The following is a 13,390-nucleotide window of genomic DNA, read 5'->3' on the forward strand; positions in this document are numbered from 1 at the left end:
TTTGCTCCATTTACCACAACCCTCTGCAACCCTATTTCTTCTTGCATTGCCTGTAATTACTAGAAAACAGAAAGAACACCAAAAGGTTCCTGTTTAAATGGTGTCCCATCTCTCAGCCACCAAAAAGGAAGGGAAGAAGCCTTCTCAGTGTGTAAAACAAGTAAAAAATCTGAAGTCCTTGGATTTTTGCAGTGCTTAATTAATCATCCGTGTAGTAATAAACAATGCAAAAGTGAGCCTCATGCCATTCTACCCTTCTTCTGCATGGATGAACTTGTCAGCACAAGAAGTACAAGCAGATTTACCCCTATTTATTATAGAGTAAATTAACCCACACAGTTAAACGCTGCTGCAGGCAGACGTCTGCCTCAGAGAACTGAGACCTGATTTTCCAGTCTTTCCAAAGATGACATTTGAAAGAAGGATGACTTTCAAAATCTCTGCCACCTAGAAGCCCGATGCCGGGCTTTCAAAACAGTTTGACATGCAGCATGCTGAAGCTTTGAGAAAAACTAATCATTTGGATGGGGAAAGGAAAATAAACTAGTATGTTTTCTAAAGTGGCTTAAAATGAAAGGTTCACTTACAGGAGAGGAAAAAAAAGAAGGGGGAAAAAAAGAAGGGGGAAAAAGGGGGAGGGGTTAGCCTTAAGTTCAGATTTAGATAGGAACTACAGTTATTAGCTGTCATTGTTCCTTCAGGTTATGAAGGCAGAAGAGGAATGGCATGTATTCAACTAAAGGAAAACTGTGAATTTAATGGAGAAAGTACTTACAGACATGTTAACACTCGCCTTTGCAAGACCTCATTTTATAAGGATTAAGGTAAAACTGTGTTCCTAAGTAGCTTTTGTGTGTCCGTCTGCGTTGTGTTTTCTCTCTTTTGCTATGAGGACTATGGACTTTCCAGTTATACTAGGCTTGTTTTGTGTCTCACTTGCTGTTGTCATTTACCAATACAAAAGTAGAACTGTGCCCAGATATTTCAGTTCAGCCTGAACAAATAATGAGTTGCATGAGCAGCTACAGGATACCTGGCAAATTTTAACATTTTAAGATCTGTAGTGAAAAATACATTTCTTGCTGGATACCTTCAGCAGGGTAACGCAGCTGTGCTCTCAGTTTAGTGCAGCTCCATCTACAGACTGTTCTGTCCAGAAGTAAGATCCCCACACAAATAAAAGCTTGAAAGAAGGCTGTCTTTTGCAAGAGAGGCCTTAGATTTTTATCCTCCCAGTGAATAAGTATCCAATTCTAAAAACGAACTTAACTTGAATTAGTAAAACATTGCAAGACTGTTACTCTCACCATACTTCTTATTTAATTAAAATAAGTATTGCTTCTTTGAGAAAGGTGGTATAGTCACTGAGATGATTCAAGAGGACTAACACAGAGACACTAGCATGCCTAATTATTTAATCCATCTTTAAATGGTTGAGTTACAGAAACAAAACAGTTGACCAGTTGAGGCAGTGGTTTGTCTTGCCATCCCATGTAAGGCCTGGTATTCAACTGCCAATTTCTTTGCTCTTCTGAGAAAAAAATGTGCTGGTTTTTGATCTGAGAACATAATTGATTAATTACCAGTCCATATTGTCCACAGTCCAGTTATGTGCATTCTTCAGGCCTCTATTAGTAAGGCTTCGACTTCTATGCTGTATGGATTTTCTTGTGTGATTCCCTTTAAATTTAGGAAGTCCAATTCCCACAATTATATGCTAACATTGGTAAGTAGAGATGTAATTTTGTTTTGTAGAGTGCCATTGAACTTACTGCAACTTTTAAGTACTGTAAAGTACAACTAGTGGAGGGGGGTTTCAATCCAGCAGTCATCAAAGATCGCCTGTATTTCCTGGGTGACAATGAAAAGCTGTATGTACAAATGACATTTATAACTCAGTGAAAAAACATGACTTCAAACTGTGAGCATGTCAAAAAGCCTCGTGTTTTATAATATTTAGGTTTTTAAAGCAGCTGTTATTCTAACCTTTCCAGGAAATCCTATTAATATTAGCAAATAGCAGTGTCTGAAATTAAATGTGAATCTGAAATGGTTTTAATAAAGCAGAACTTCTCCAACTCTACTTGTACCTTAGCATGGCTTTTCTTTTCCTTCATACTTTGAATTTTACTTATTTTCCTACTGCATATGAATGTATTGTTAATGCTCTAAGCGTTAATATTGTGCACTTACGCCTGTGAAAGTCTTACAATGTAAGACATCTTTATGCAAATATATTTATATTCATATTAAAGGTTGATCCACTGCATTAGTAAAAATTACACTTAAGTCAAAACACAAAACTCATTACAAAAGACCATTAATGAAGCTTACAGTTGTCTCAAATGAACTACTCATTTATTAGATGCTTACATTAACTTTTGAGAGATGGCCTCTTATTCCTCATGTACAAAATAACACATACACAGAATGAGAACAGTTTCTAAGAACTAAGACGCAAACAGAATAACGGCAGGCCACATGCTTCATAATAAAGTGTGACTTGGATTTCCTTAGGATCTTAAAAAAAGTTTAAAAATGTTACCAAATGGAATAAATCTGCAAGGGGCAATGGGTGCAAGCTGGAGCACAGGAGGTTCCATGCGAACATGAGGAAAACCTTTTTTACTGTGAGGGTGACAGAGCACTGAACAGGCTGCCCAGAGAGGTTGTGGAGTTTCCTTCTCTGGACACATTCAAGGCCAACCTGGCCGTGTTCCTGTGTGACTGCTCTGGTGATCCTGCTCTGGCAGGGGTTGGACTGGGGGAGCTTTCGAGGTCCCTTCCAACTCCTGAGATTCTGTGATTCTGTGAAATCTGTTCTTACAGAAAGGGGTAGCAGGCCAAATTTTACTGGTCCTTGTAACACGTGCCTCAATGTACTCCACTCTGAGTTTAGCTGACGTTGTGAAAAGGTATAGAAATTGTTGTGATTAACCAGACTCATTGCTTCTATAACTTGAGAATGATTGTACTGGGTCAGACTGAATATCCATCTGCTGGATGGATCCTTCCAGATGGGGAGGCTGTAGGCGCCTGGAAACAGCTATGGAGAAGACAGCAAGCATCTAGCAGTGATTTCCCAGAATAATCTCCTGGCAGTCATGCTTCCTGACTTAACAGGAATATCTCTGAATTTAAAGCTGCCCTCAATAGATTTTTCTCCCCCAATATTTTTTTAATTATTCTTGAAAAATAAGTAAAACCATTTGCCTCTTTTAGCAAGTTTGTTTGCTGTGTAGCAGTCCTTTCTCCTGTAATGTCCCTTAGAGCTTCTGTTATACGAAAGGGTGAAATGTCATTCCTACTCTTTCCTCGTGCATTTGTGACTGACATACCTTAGGTAATGCTGAGAAAGGCCACAGGTGCTTAGCAAGGGCAACTGCTCTTGCAACACAGTTGCATAAAGCCTCTTGTGCACTGTAACTGATAGCACAGATGGAATGACAGGGCTGCTCTATGTTTTATACTCAGAGAGTTTTAAAATTGCCCTAATACAGCCAAATCTCTTAGAAAGGTTGCATCCTCCTTTTTGCACAGTTCAGAACTGATGTTGGCATTGCCTGCACACACAGAACCTCACAGCAGAGTAGAGAGTTTAAATCAAAGTATTAAAAAAAACCCCACAATGGTGCAAATAGAGAGCGAAATTGTTTACACAGTACTGAGGCCAGCATATTTTGTCAAAACGTTTCTAGCCTACCAGGATTGGCAAGGCAGAAATTGACATTTTCTTTACCACAGTTTAAAAACCAGAGAGTTTCATGTTACATGCCTACAAGATTTATTTGACATTTTAATCTGTAAATACATAAGGTTTCCACCAGTAAAAGCACAGGAATTTTCTCAGTGGTCATTGCCACTGCTTACATACTGAACAAAATAACATGTGGTATTGCATATGAATAAGCAAACTTTGGTTGTCTTTCTACCTGGAAAGGGCTGAAAGACTCATCTTTTACTTGTTAAACAATGGCTTGTAGTGGACAACAAGGCAGCTGAAGGCCACACTGAACGCTACACTCCGGAAAGCTTGGGACACTGTAGAACTTAATTAGTTTTTTGAAGGCACTTTTTTTGAGCATCATCACCTCTTCAGGCAGCCTGGAAAGAATTCTGGCATTTGCATGAGACTCCTTCTTGTCAGTGGCTGCTGCTTTTGAGTTACATTGCTCTAGACTACCAGTCACTGGCACATTGTTGCAGCTAAGGGAACGTGCTCTCTTTTTCTTGCCTTGAACAGATAAATAACTGAATAAAAAAGAGGTTAATTTCTGTTTGGTGACATCTTGGACATCTTCTGGAAAGCAGTCATCTAGAGGATCCCCTTGACCTTTCACTTGTTGACTAATAACACACGGACTGGGACTCACTGCTAACTTCTTAGGCTGAACAACTGTTTTTCTGGAAGGTGTTTTGTATTTTCCTCCATCTAGATAAAGCTGAGAAGCATTTCTAATGGCATCAGAACTAGGCTTAGCTATCATATTAGGGATTCTTGCCCCATCACCAGAATTGATGCAGTGCAACCCACAATTCTGGCTAACAATTTGGGCTGCGGTGTGTTGAATGATGTTCCAGTCTTGCAGAATATCTTCCCTGGTGGTGAACTGAGATGTTACAGTAAAGCGAATGATGAACTTGTCATGAATGGTTGCTGGAATAAGATAAAGCCTGCCAGAACTGCTTAGTTCTTTCAGGAGTTTTTCTGTCAGCCAGTTGGGACCCTGTTTAAAATATGAATAAGAAAAAAATACTATAGTTAGAATTTCCAGTGAAACCCAAACATCCCTGTAAGAATTCCAGTATTACAGATTCTTACGTGAAAGTTTATTCATAGTTCTTAAGGTCTGAGGAGGTATCAACTGTGGTCAATTCATTTCAAAGAGACACACAAAAGGCCCAGAATTTACCTTTAGACGAAACACAACCAGTCCAAGATGTCTCTTAGCAGGAATTTCAAAGAGTGGATCACTTTTAACTAAGGATTCAAAGAACTTGGCTGTTTCAGTACCCTATAATTAAGGAAAAAAAGTGTTTATGTATTGGTTTGTCACAAACCCACTGTAAGACATTAAATTAAGTAGCTAAAAAGAACTCCTTTCCTTACTAAAACACATTCTTGTAATGCATGAATGGTACCAAACAGAAGAATGACAACAAAGCTGAGAACTTTAAAAGACTGTCTCTATTTGCCCAAACCCTTGACAATGAACAACACTAACTAGATTATACCTAGGAATTTTCTAGAAGAAGGTTTGAAAACAGAATGTGCCTTCTCAGATTAGAGTCCTTTTGCAGCAACTGTTGATCTACAATATGATCCCTTGTATTTATGCTCCATCAAAGACTTAGGCCTGTAAGTTTTCATGGCAATGGGTTCAGCCATCCATAGCAGCCTGCCTCCCAAACAGCTGCCACTTTGCCTTAAAGAAAGCTTCTACACGTGAGTACTCAGTAATGTGCAGAAGGCATTGACTTATCGAGTCACTTTCCATTGCCTATTGCTACCAAGAAGGGTACAGGAAATGTTTTGTCTACACAGTCAATCTTTACAGATTACTTAGGAGTAAAACCAGCACACATTTAGTGTTCACATGCATGCTTTGTGTGCGAGAAGATTTCTGTTACTCATCTTTGCATCACTGAATTTATTAAACTCAGCTACCAATAAATGAACATAATCTCTTTATATTTGCATTGTTAATTCACATACATGTCGGACATGAGCTTGAAGCTTTTTCACCCCAAATGAACGAATCACAAACCACAGCTTTAGAGAACGAAATCGACGACTCAGTGGAATTTGCCAGTGCTGTGAAAACACAACAGTGTATCAGTGAGTGCAAGAACAACAAAAAGGAGCGTCCCCTTACACTGCTATGGCCGTTGCTTCAGATGCAGGTCAGAAATCTCCACTGGCAAATAATTTTACATTTGAAACATTTAGCAGATAAAATCTGCTAAACCTAGGAAATAGCCATGAAAGAAACACTTCTACTTATTTTTCAATTACTTGCAAAAATAAGGTTATTCCCCTTAATCTATGGCCTAGATGTGCTTAGATTTTTTTTTTAGTTAAATACCAGCTAATAACAAAACCTTTTTGCTTTTAAAGACCATTATCAATGTAAGATGTGTCTACTTTAGGACTGAATGCCTACTTCAGTTCCTGTAATTTGCATATTTAAGTGCCATCCTGAACATTTTCCCAAATTAACTATAAACGGTGAGAGCTGATATAGGGGTAGATGCTTTCAGAGGAAGGAACACCGACAGCGTGAAAAAGAGGGACAAAATGTGTCACACTTCTAGAGAGCGCCAGACTTACGTGCAGGATCCTATTTAACCACAAGAGGGACTCATTGATACGCTCCCCCCTCCCTTTCACTCATTCTCCAGAGACAAGCACTACCGATTTCAAGAAAACAATTATCTTTTCAGTACTAGGGCGAGATCATAGCAGAAACAATTGGCAGTGAATATTCTTTTGTTTTACTGGACTGAAATCTGCTGTAAGATGGATCTGAAGTGAAATGCCTCTTAGCTCCTATGAACACCTTAATCTGAAGAAAAACGTAATTAATTCTACTGCTATTTCAAAGCATGCTGTTTCCATTGCTCGCTCCTTTCTCTTTTTTATTACACATCAGAGATAGAAGAAAACCAGCCAACATGCCCTCAGTGGGAATTACTTCAGCAATACGATCCACAGAAATGATCCTTGTAACTAAAAAGGCAAGGCTGGATCCCCATCTGTGTAAAAATCTTAAGTACTTCAATCTCTATATCTGAAAGCTATTTTATAATTAATTTTCATAACCAGGACTCACTTCAAAGTTTTACTATTTAATCTGCATAAGGATCTCAGTATAATTGGTTTTATGCTTTTATGTAATAAGACCAGCTAGAAGATAAGCACACTCCAGAGTGTGAGGAATTTCATATTCCATTTGAACATTTCACAGGCAATTTAAAATATCAACTCAAATAACAACTTACCATGAAATCAACAGCAGCTCCTGAATTGGGATGTCTGAGGTAGACAGGGTTAACACTGAAGGTCTGATGTAACTTGTATTTATCTTTAACCCTATCAATTGTAGAATGAACTGTATTTAGCAAAGAATTGTGCAGAGAAAGATTTTGTAATTTGCACATTATCCTTTTGGTGTTGTGTTTTACCCTTACTCACCAAAATCCAGTGCAGTCAAAATGAACCATCATCCATTTAGAAGGGTTAAAAGTAAAGGAATCTGCATATTCAATTCCATCCAAGAACAATCGAAATTCAGGACATACAAATGCTGTTCCTGCATATGCAGCATCAACATGAAGCCAGAGTCCCTCAGCATCACCTGTTGGAATTGCAATTGCTATGTCAGGGATATAAAGAATCAAAGTACATGCTTCATCTCTCTTCTCTGAAAACTCAATGCATGCTTTTGCAGGAGGCTGACAGGGTGAAAACAAAACAACAAGCAAGACAAACAACGGACAATAAAACTGTAGTTTTATTCTAAAGCTGTAGATCCAGAACCCCAAAATAGAGGAAAAATGCTGAAATCAGATGGACTCTATAACAAAATGCACTGTTCCATATTTCATACGAGTGAGACTTTTTAACATTCGGTTTTTCTCACCTGCCTTTTTACCAAGTGAAATTCCTCGGTACAACTCAGTTGCACAAAGCCAGAATAAGGACACAGTGGTAAGCAAAAGAGACCCAGAGATAGAAGCCACACTACAACCCGTAAGAGAAAGTTCTGCACGTCTTCAGCAGCTACTTGTCAGAATTTATGCTGGAATGGAATCTGCAACCATGCCAACTGTTGTAGGATGGATACATAAATATTTAACCTAGTAAAGGATGTCCTACCAAATATTACCTTCAAAACACCTTTACCAGGTTAAATATTTATGTATCCATCCTACAGCAGTACTGCACTCTGTACTGCAGTCTGTATTCCCTGAATAACCACATTAAAGATTTATCAGTTGGCAAATTTCATCCATCTTGAATAAAATGTGTTTTAGCATCCTAATCTAAATCTTACAGAAACCACTTCAAAGTCCTGACTGACTCTACCGATCTTTGAGATGCATCTGAAAAACTCAGCTGTTCGCTGTTTCTACTCTCCTTGGTTTTAGCATGAAAAATTTTCATACTACCTTTTCTGTGCCATCATAGCTTAAAATCAGGAAAAAAGAGACACTTACAAATTGGACCCAGTTCTGCAAGATTGTCAAAAGCACAAACACCAGTTGTACCCAAAGTTGCACAAACCTAGAAGAAAACAAACCCGTTAAGATGACATTTTTTAATAAATGGATGCAGAACTTTAGAAGTGGAGAGGCTATCATACACAGTCAAAATTATATTTTTTTTGTTCAATAAAATGGAAATTCTTGTATACATTTTAACCTTCAGCTAATGTATTTTAACACAAGAAATATTTCAGATATAATTTTATGTTGACATGAAGAATACAACACTATGTCAATAACCACAACCAGAAAGATGAACATACAAAGACTGGCACTAGGCCTTTCTTTCTGTCTTCTGCAACAGCTTTCTTCAACGTTTCACCTCTGAGGGAAAAGTTCTCATCCACAGGCAGAAATTTCATCTTCACAAGAGAAATCAAGCCAGCCTTTTCTACGGAAGAATGTGCCTTTAAAAAAAGAAAAGCAGAAGGCAAGCTCTAAGCCTGAACAGTTGTGGTAAGTTATGACCTTATAAAAGACAGTGGTTGCAAGAAAAGCTGAGATAAGGTCCTTATTATAATCCATATTAATATAAGTCTGGAAGTTTCTTCTTTGTGAACAACTAAAAGAAACAACACACTGTATTTCCAAGGAATGCATGTGCTTCACTTATTTGGGTACTGCTCTCTAAAGTGTAGTAGTAGACAACCTCACCTTGTGTTTTGAGGACCAGTTATCAAAACTTAAAGGATCCTCCAGAAATGGATCAACCTCAGTTTATTCTCTTCTCCCTGACATAAGGTGATAAAATCTCCTTAGCTTTCCTTCTGCATGGGGTAGACCAGAACCTCTCACAACAAAATGCCCTTTTAGTTATACTAAGAGAGAATCAGCATGAGTGTCTCTCCTGTTGCAGTATTTACAAGGGAATACAATTGTTCAGTTCAGGAGCCAAACAACAGAAGAGGTTTGCAGGCAGAGTCACAGTACTCTGTAGATGTTTCCTCCAAGAACAAGCTCAAGAGGCCTGGAGTGGAAACCACAACAACTAGGAGCAGCACTGAGGTAATGCCCTGGGTGTGCCTGTGTCCAAGTGGAAGGAGGCTGTGAAGAAATCTCATGAAGCAGCATGAGATCAGCACGTAGTTACTGGAGTAAAGCTTTGTGAAAAACAGGAAGGAAGCACAGAAATGAGTCATGTGAAACAGTCTCTTGAGGACTGCTGAGGCCCTACAAAACCTCATCTCACACTCATTTAGTTTCCCCATTTGCAGAAAGCAACATTAGAGGGATTCGTTCATGCTTGGGAGACATTTGTGTCTGTGTTTTTCTCTTGGTACAGAAATGCGCGTTCACATTGTATGGTCTGGGTGAGACAGCAAAAGTTAATTTCTTCATAACCACAAGAACCTACTTGATCAGACGCATAAGCGATGAGGTGAGAATTGAGCGAGGACTCATCAGTGTCTGGCTCAGAAAGCTTCATCTCCAGAATTTTGTTTTTCCTTGCTGCTAGCAGCGCAACCAAGGTTGATTCACTCACAGTGCTCTGCAAAGACATTGCTCATTTATTGCAACTTACTACTTTATTGCCATTTTGTCAGAGATTTACTGAAGTCACTGTTGTGTTCAGCTGCCCACCCACTCTTCTATTTCTACTCTTGCTTTCTGGGATGCAGTGAAAAGTCACTAGCTGAGCAGCATCTGGCTGGGCCTGCAATGCAGAACAAAGTCTTTCAACTGCTGTATATTTTTAACGTGCAGGACTGAGTTGGGGGGAGTAAATAAATCGCATTTTCCTTTTGTTCTTCTATAGCCAGAATGTAGTATGTCCTATAAAAATTACAAACCTGAGCATAGCTCCTTACAACAACACAGAGCCTCAGCACGGATTCCAAGTGATACTTGCTTAGGCTTTATGAGAGGAGGTAAAGGTTCAGGCCTTGATCCTGCAACTCTCAGAGACAAAGTGGACATGAGAGAAAAAAAAAATCACTTCTGTGGCTAAGGAGCGCTAGCAGAAGGACAGTGACAAGGATTCCTTCTCTAATTATGTAAGAATCACTCTTGTGAATAATTCGGTGATTTTAAAGAGACTGAAGAAACCAGTTCAGACTCTCATTTATCCTTAGTAAGACCACAAGAGTACCTGCTCCTCCTCCATAACACAATTAGGCAATTAGGACTAAAGGCAATAGCAATTTCTTTTCTATAACCTTCTATATTTAATACTAAAAATCGTGAAAGTAATGTCAAATTGGGATTTGTCTCTATTCAGATCAGTAGAGCAAATCTGGTTGGTTTTGTCTCCAGGAAAACTATCACCCAGAGGGAAATTCACGTGAGTGAAAACAGAATGTTGATGAGGCCATCTCTGATCTTCCCTACCTGTAATACTCCTCCGCCCACACTGTCAGGATGGTGGTGCAGGAATTTATCTGGAAGACCCAGCATTTTAGCCAACCAATCCATCACATTCATTTCCAGTTCTGTACAGGCTGGACTGGAAGCCTAGAAAAAGCAAAAAGAATTAGGCTGGAATTCACCCTACATACATAGTAGAAGTACAACCCTTAGAGGTTGTACCACATATTGCATTTTAATTAATAGCTATTAATACTTTTTAATTGCCTTGGGAGAAACCTCACCTAGATGCAACGAAGGCAGATGACAAACTTTGTAGCATTGGATATATAAGCAGCTAACCATGTAACACTATGGCTCATACTTAGCAGAAGACAATGCTATTGTAATAAAAATTATGTTGTTTGGCGAGTTTTATGTTAAGGTTGCAGCTGAGAGTGAGATCCAGGTACCTTGCTCATTACCAGTTGCTCTTTTGGAACATCAAACACTGAGAATCACACCAACCTCCTTAAATGCTCTCTCCAGCTTACCTGTATCACCTTGGTGTTAAGCTTCTAAACTGTTTTTAGAGTAATTAAAAGAGAAATCACAATGAGCCATATGAGACAAAACCGTGGAACTGCAATCCACCACACAAGTACATGATTTTGATCCCTAAAGAAAATGGCACAGATTCATCTTCCAACCGAGCAGAGTTAAGGAAGACTTTTTGAAGAGTGGCAAAAGAAAGATTAAAGCTGTTCACAGTGTCCAGCTTTCCACTTTTGGAAGAATCTGTTTACATTGCAAACTTAACAGAAATCTATCAAAACTAGATTAGGGCACGGAAATTTGTGTTTCTGTGTATAAAATGAGCTAATCTGATACAACTACATGGAGACCATAACCATCAATTTCTAATAGGTTTATGAGCTTCTACTGCTCTCTTACATGGATACATACATCTAAAAATCTGGGCAACTTCACCACTGGAGAAAACTGGCTTCAGAACGCTACTGAGGTATGTGGAATGATAACCAAGTAGCGCTGTGTAGCTTCTGCAGGGGGATACCAAACACTCAGATACTGTGGGATAGGTCACTAAACAATTCTTTTCAGAAGAGGAAAAATGAGTTTTCTCAGAGGAGCAGGAGAACTGGAATGCAGCCCAGCCTACCCTGCAGTCATGGGCGGTGGCTGCTCCATTACCTGCAGTGCTTGTGTAACAGCCTTGGCACCGAGATGACATGACAGGGAACAATGCTCACAATGGGATATGCAAAGAATTAGAAAACAGACAGTTCTAGTGGTATGTTTTCTTCATTCATCTCTTAGTATGAGGTAATGTTTGTCATATATTCTGTTAATCTATTTTTACAAGTGACTTTTTTCATTTATGCAAGTAACATACAATTAAAGTTAATACACTGACTCATAGAAAAGAAAGAATGACTATGGCCTGCTCCTGCATAATACACACAGGAGAAGAGTATTTAAAATAACAACGAAAGAATTACCCATGTGAATCCCAAGCAGTTAATTGCATCAGCCAACATGTCTCCGAGGAGTGAAGGCCAGGAAGTGAGCGCTGGAAAGTAGGCATGCATGTGTGGGCTTTGCCAGTGGACTACCTAGAACAAAATTATCTAGAAGTTAAGTCTGAAAATGTCACAAAATTCTGCACGAGAAATAGCGATTAGCATCTGTTTAAAGTGATGCAAAAGGATCACAGCAACAGAATATATGCAATTATAGATCTGCTAGCAGAAACTTAGAGAGATGATATCAACAGGAGTGCAGCACCAGCAAATGATAACACTGTGCCGTTACTAGATAAATTCCAAATTATAGAAAAAGCGTTTATCTGAATTAGACAGGCAGACAAAGATTCGGAACAGGAAAGAATGGCCTTTTGAACATTGCACAACAGTCAGAAATATTTATCGTTATAAGAGGAATCCTTGCAAAAGTTGCTTTAGCTCATTTTGTCAAACAGCTTGTCTTTAGCTACACACAGCAATTTACAATTGTATAGCTCACCTCTGCACACCTGAAGGAGCTCGTAGGCAGGACACCAATGTAAGCATGTTTAAAGTGAGTACCTCTCCTACATCAGATCAAGTTTCGGCAAATATCTATAATTTTTTTTTAAACAGACTTTGAAACAGCGTCTTACATAAAACATTTAATTAGGAAATATGAACTTCCTTAGCAGAATCTACAGTATTTATGCACAAGAGGAAGGAGACCCTTTATCTTTCAAAAAAAAAAAGACGAGTCTTTTATGTACATGAGCTTGGGCAAGAGATGTTTCACCTTGCTGTGCCCGAGTTTCCCTATCTCTGAAATTGATATGATGCACTTCAGCATGTAGAGGCCTTGTGAAGCTAAATTCATCAGTGTCAAAAAAATAATTGTTTCCCTCTAGGCAAACATGAGTCCTTCTTTATGTATAAAATACTTCAAAAATATATTCACTCTATCCCCTAAAATTGTAGTTAGGAACATAACAGTAATCCTCAGAATCCTGCTATGGACATAACATCTACAAGATTTATTCTGTACTTTAGGTGCTTTGCTTATCTAGATAAATGTTCTGCAGAACCTGTGCATTCCCAGGAAGTAATGGCTTTCTCCTGTCACACTTATACTTTAGCTCTTACCCCAGGCATAATAATCTTCTCTATATCTCCAAAGATGTTGTCCCAGCTGTCTGGGTCCATTGGGGCAGAATCCGGCAACTGGGCTCTCATGTAACCTGGCTGTACATCAGGAGTCACCCGTCTCTCTCTCACATTGCTCAGGTACTGGCAAATGTAATCCACCATCTCTTTCC

General features: G+C 38.9%; 1 protein-coding gene across 1 annotated transcript in view; it reads right to left on the reverse strand.

Annotated features, from left to right (window-relative positions):
* Positions 1-3,929: 3,929 nt before the first annotated feature.
* HDC (histidine decarboxylase) overlaps positions 3,930-13,390 on the reverse strand; it is a 10,333-nt gene continuing 872 nt past the window's right edge. The window contains exons 2-12 of the mRNA XM_010195081.1: positions 13,218-13,390; positions 12,072-12,185; positions 10,597-10,719; positions 9,623-9,757; positions 8,532-8,675; positions 8,221-8,287; positions 7,196-7,358; positions 7,003-7,093; positions 5,717-5,815; positions 4,914-5,015; positions 3,930-4,727 (exon numbers count right to left, since the gene is read on the reverse strand). Coding sequence (XP_010193383.1) covers positions 3,966-4,727; positions 4,914-5,015; positions 5,717-5,815; positions 7,003-7,093; positions 7,196-7,358; positions 8,221-8,287; positions 8,532-8,675; positions 9,623-9,757; positions 10,597-10,719; positions 12,072-12,185; positions 13,218-13,390 — 1,973 coding nt within the window. The 3' untranslated portion in view covers positions 3,930-3,965. The remainder of the gene's footprint in view (positions 4,728-4,913; positions 5,016-5,716; positions 5,816-7,002; positions 7,094-7,195; positions 7,359-8,220; positions 8,288-8,531; positions 8,676-9,622; positions 9,758-10,596; positions 10,720-12,071; positions 12,186-13,217) is intronic.

This window comes from Mesitornis unicolor, unplaced genomic scaffold, assembly GCF_000695765.1.
Source record: "Mesitornis unicolor isolate BGI_N332 unplaced genomic scaffold, ASM69576v1 scaffold54621, whole genome shotgun sequence".
Taxonomy (NCBI): Eukaryota; Metazoa; Chordata; class Aves; order Mesitornithiformes; family Mesitornithidae; genus Mesitornis; species Mesitornis unicolor.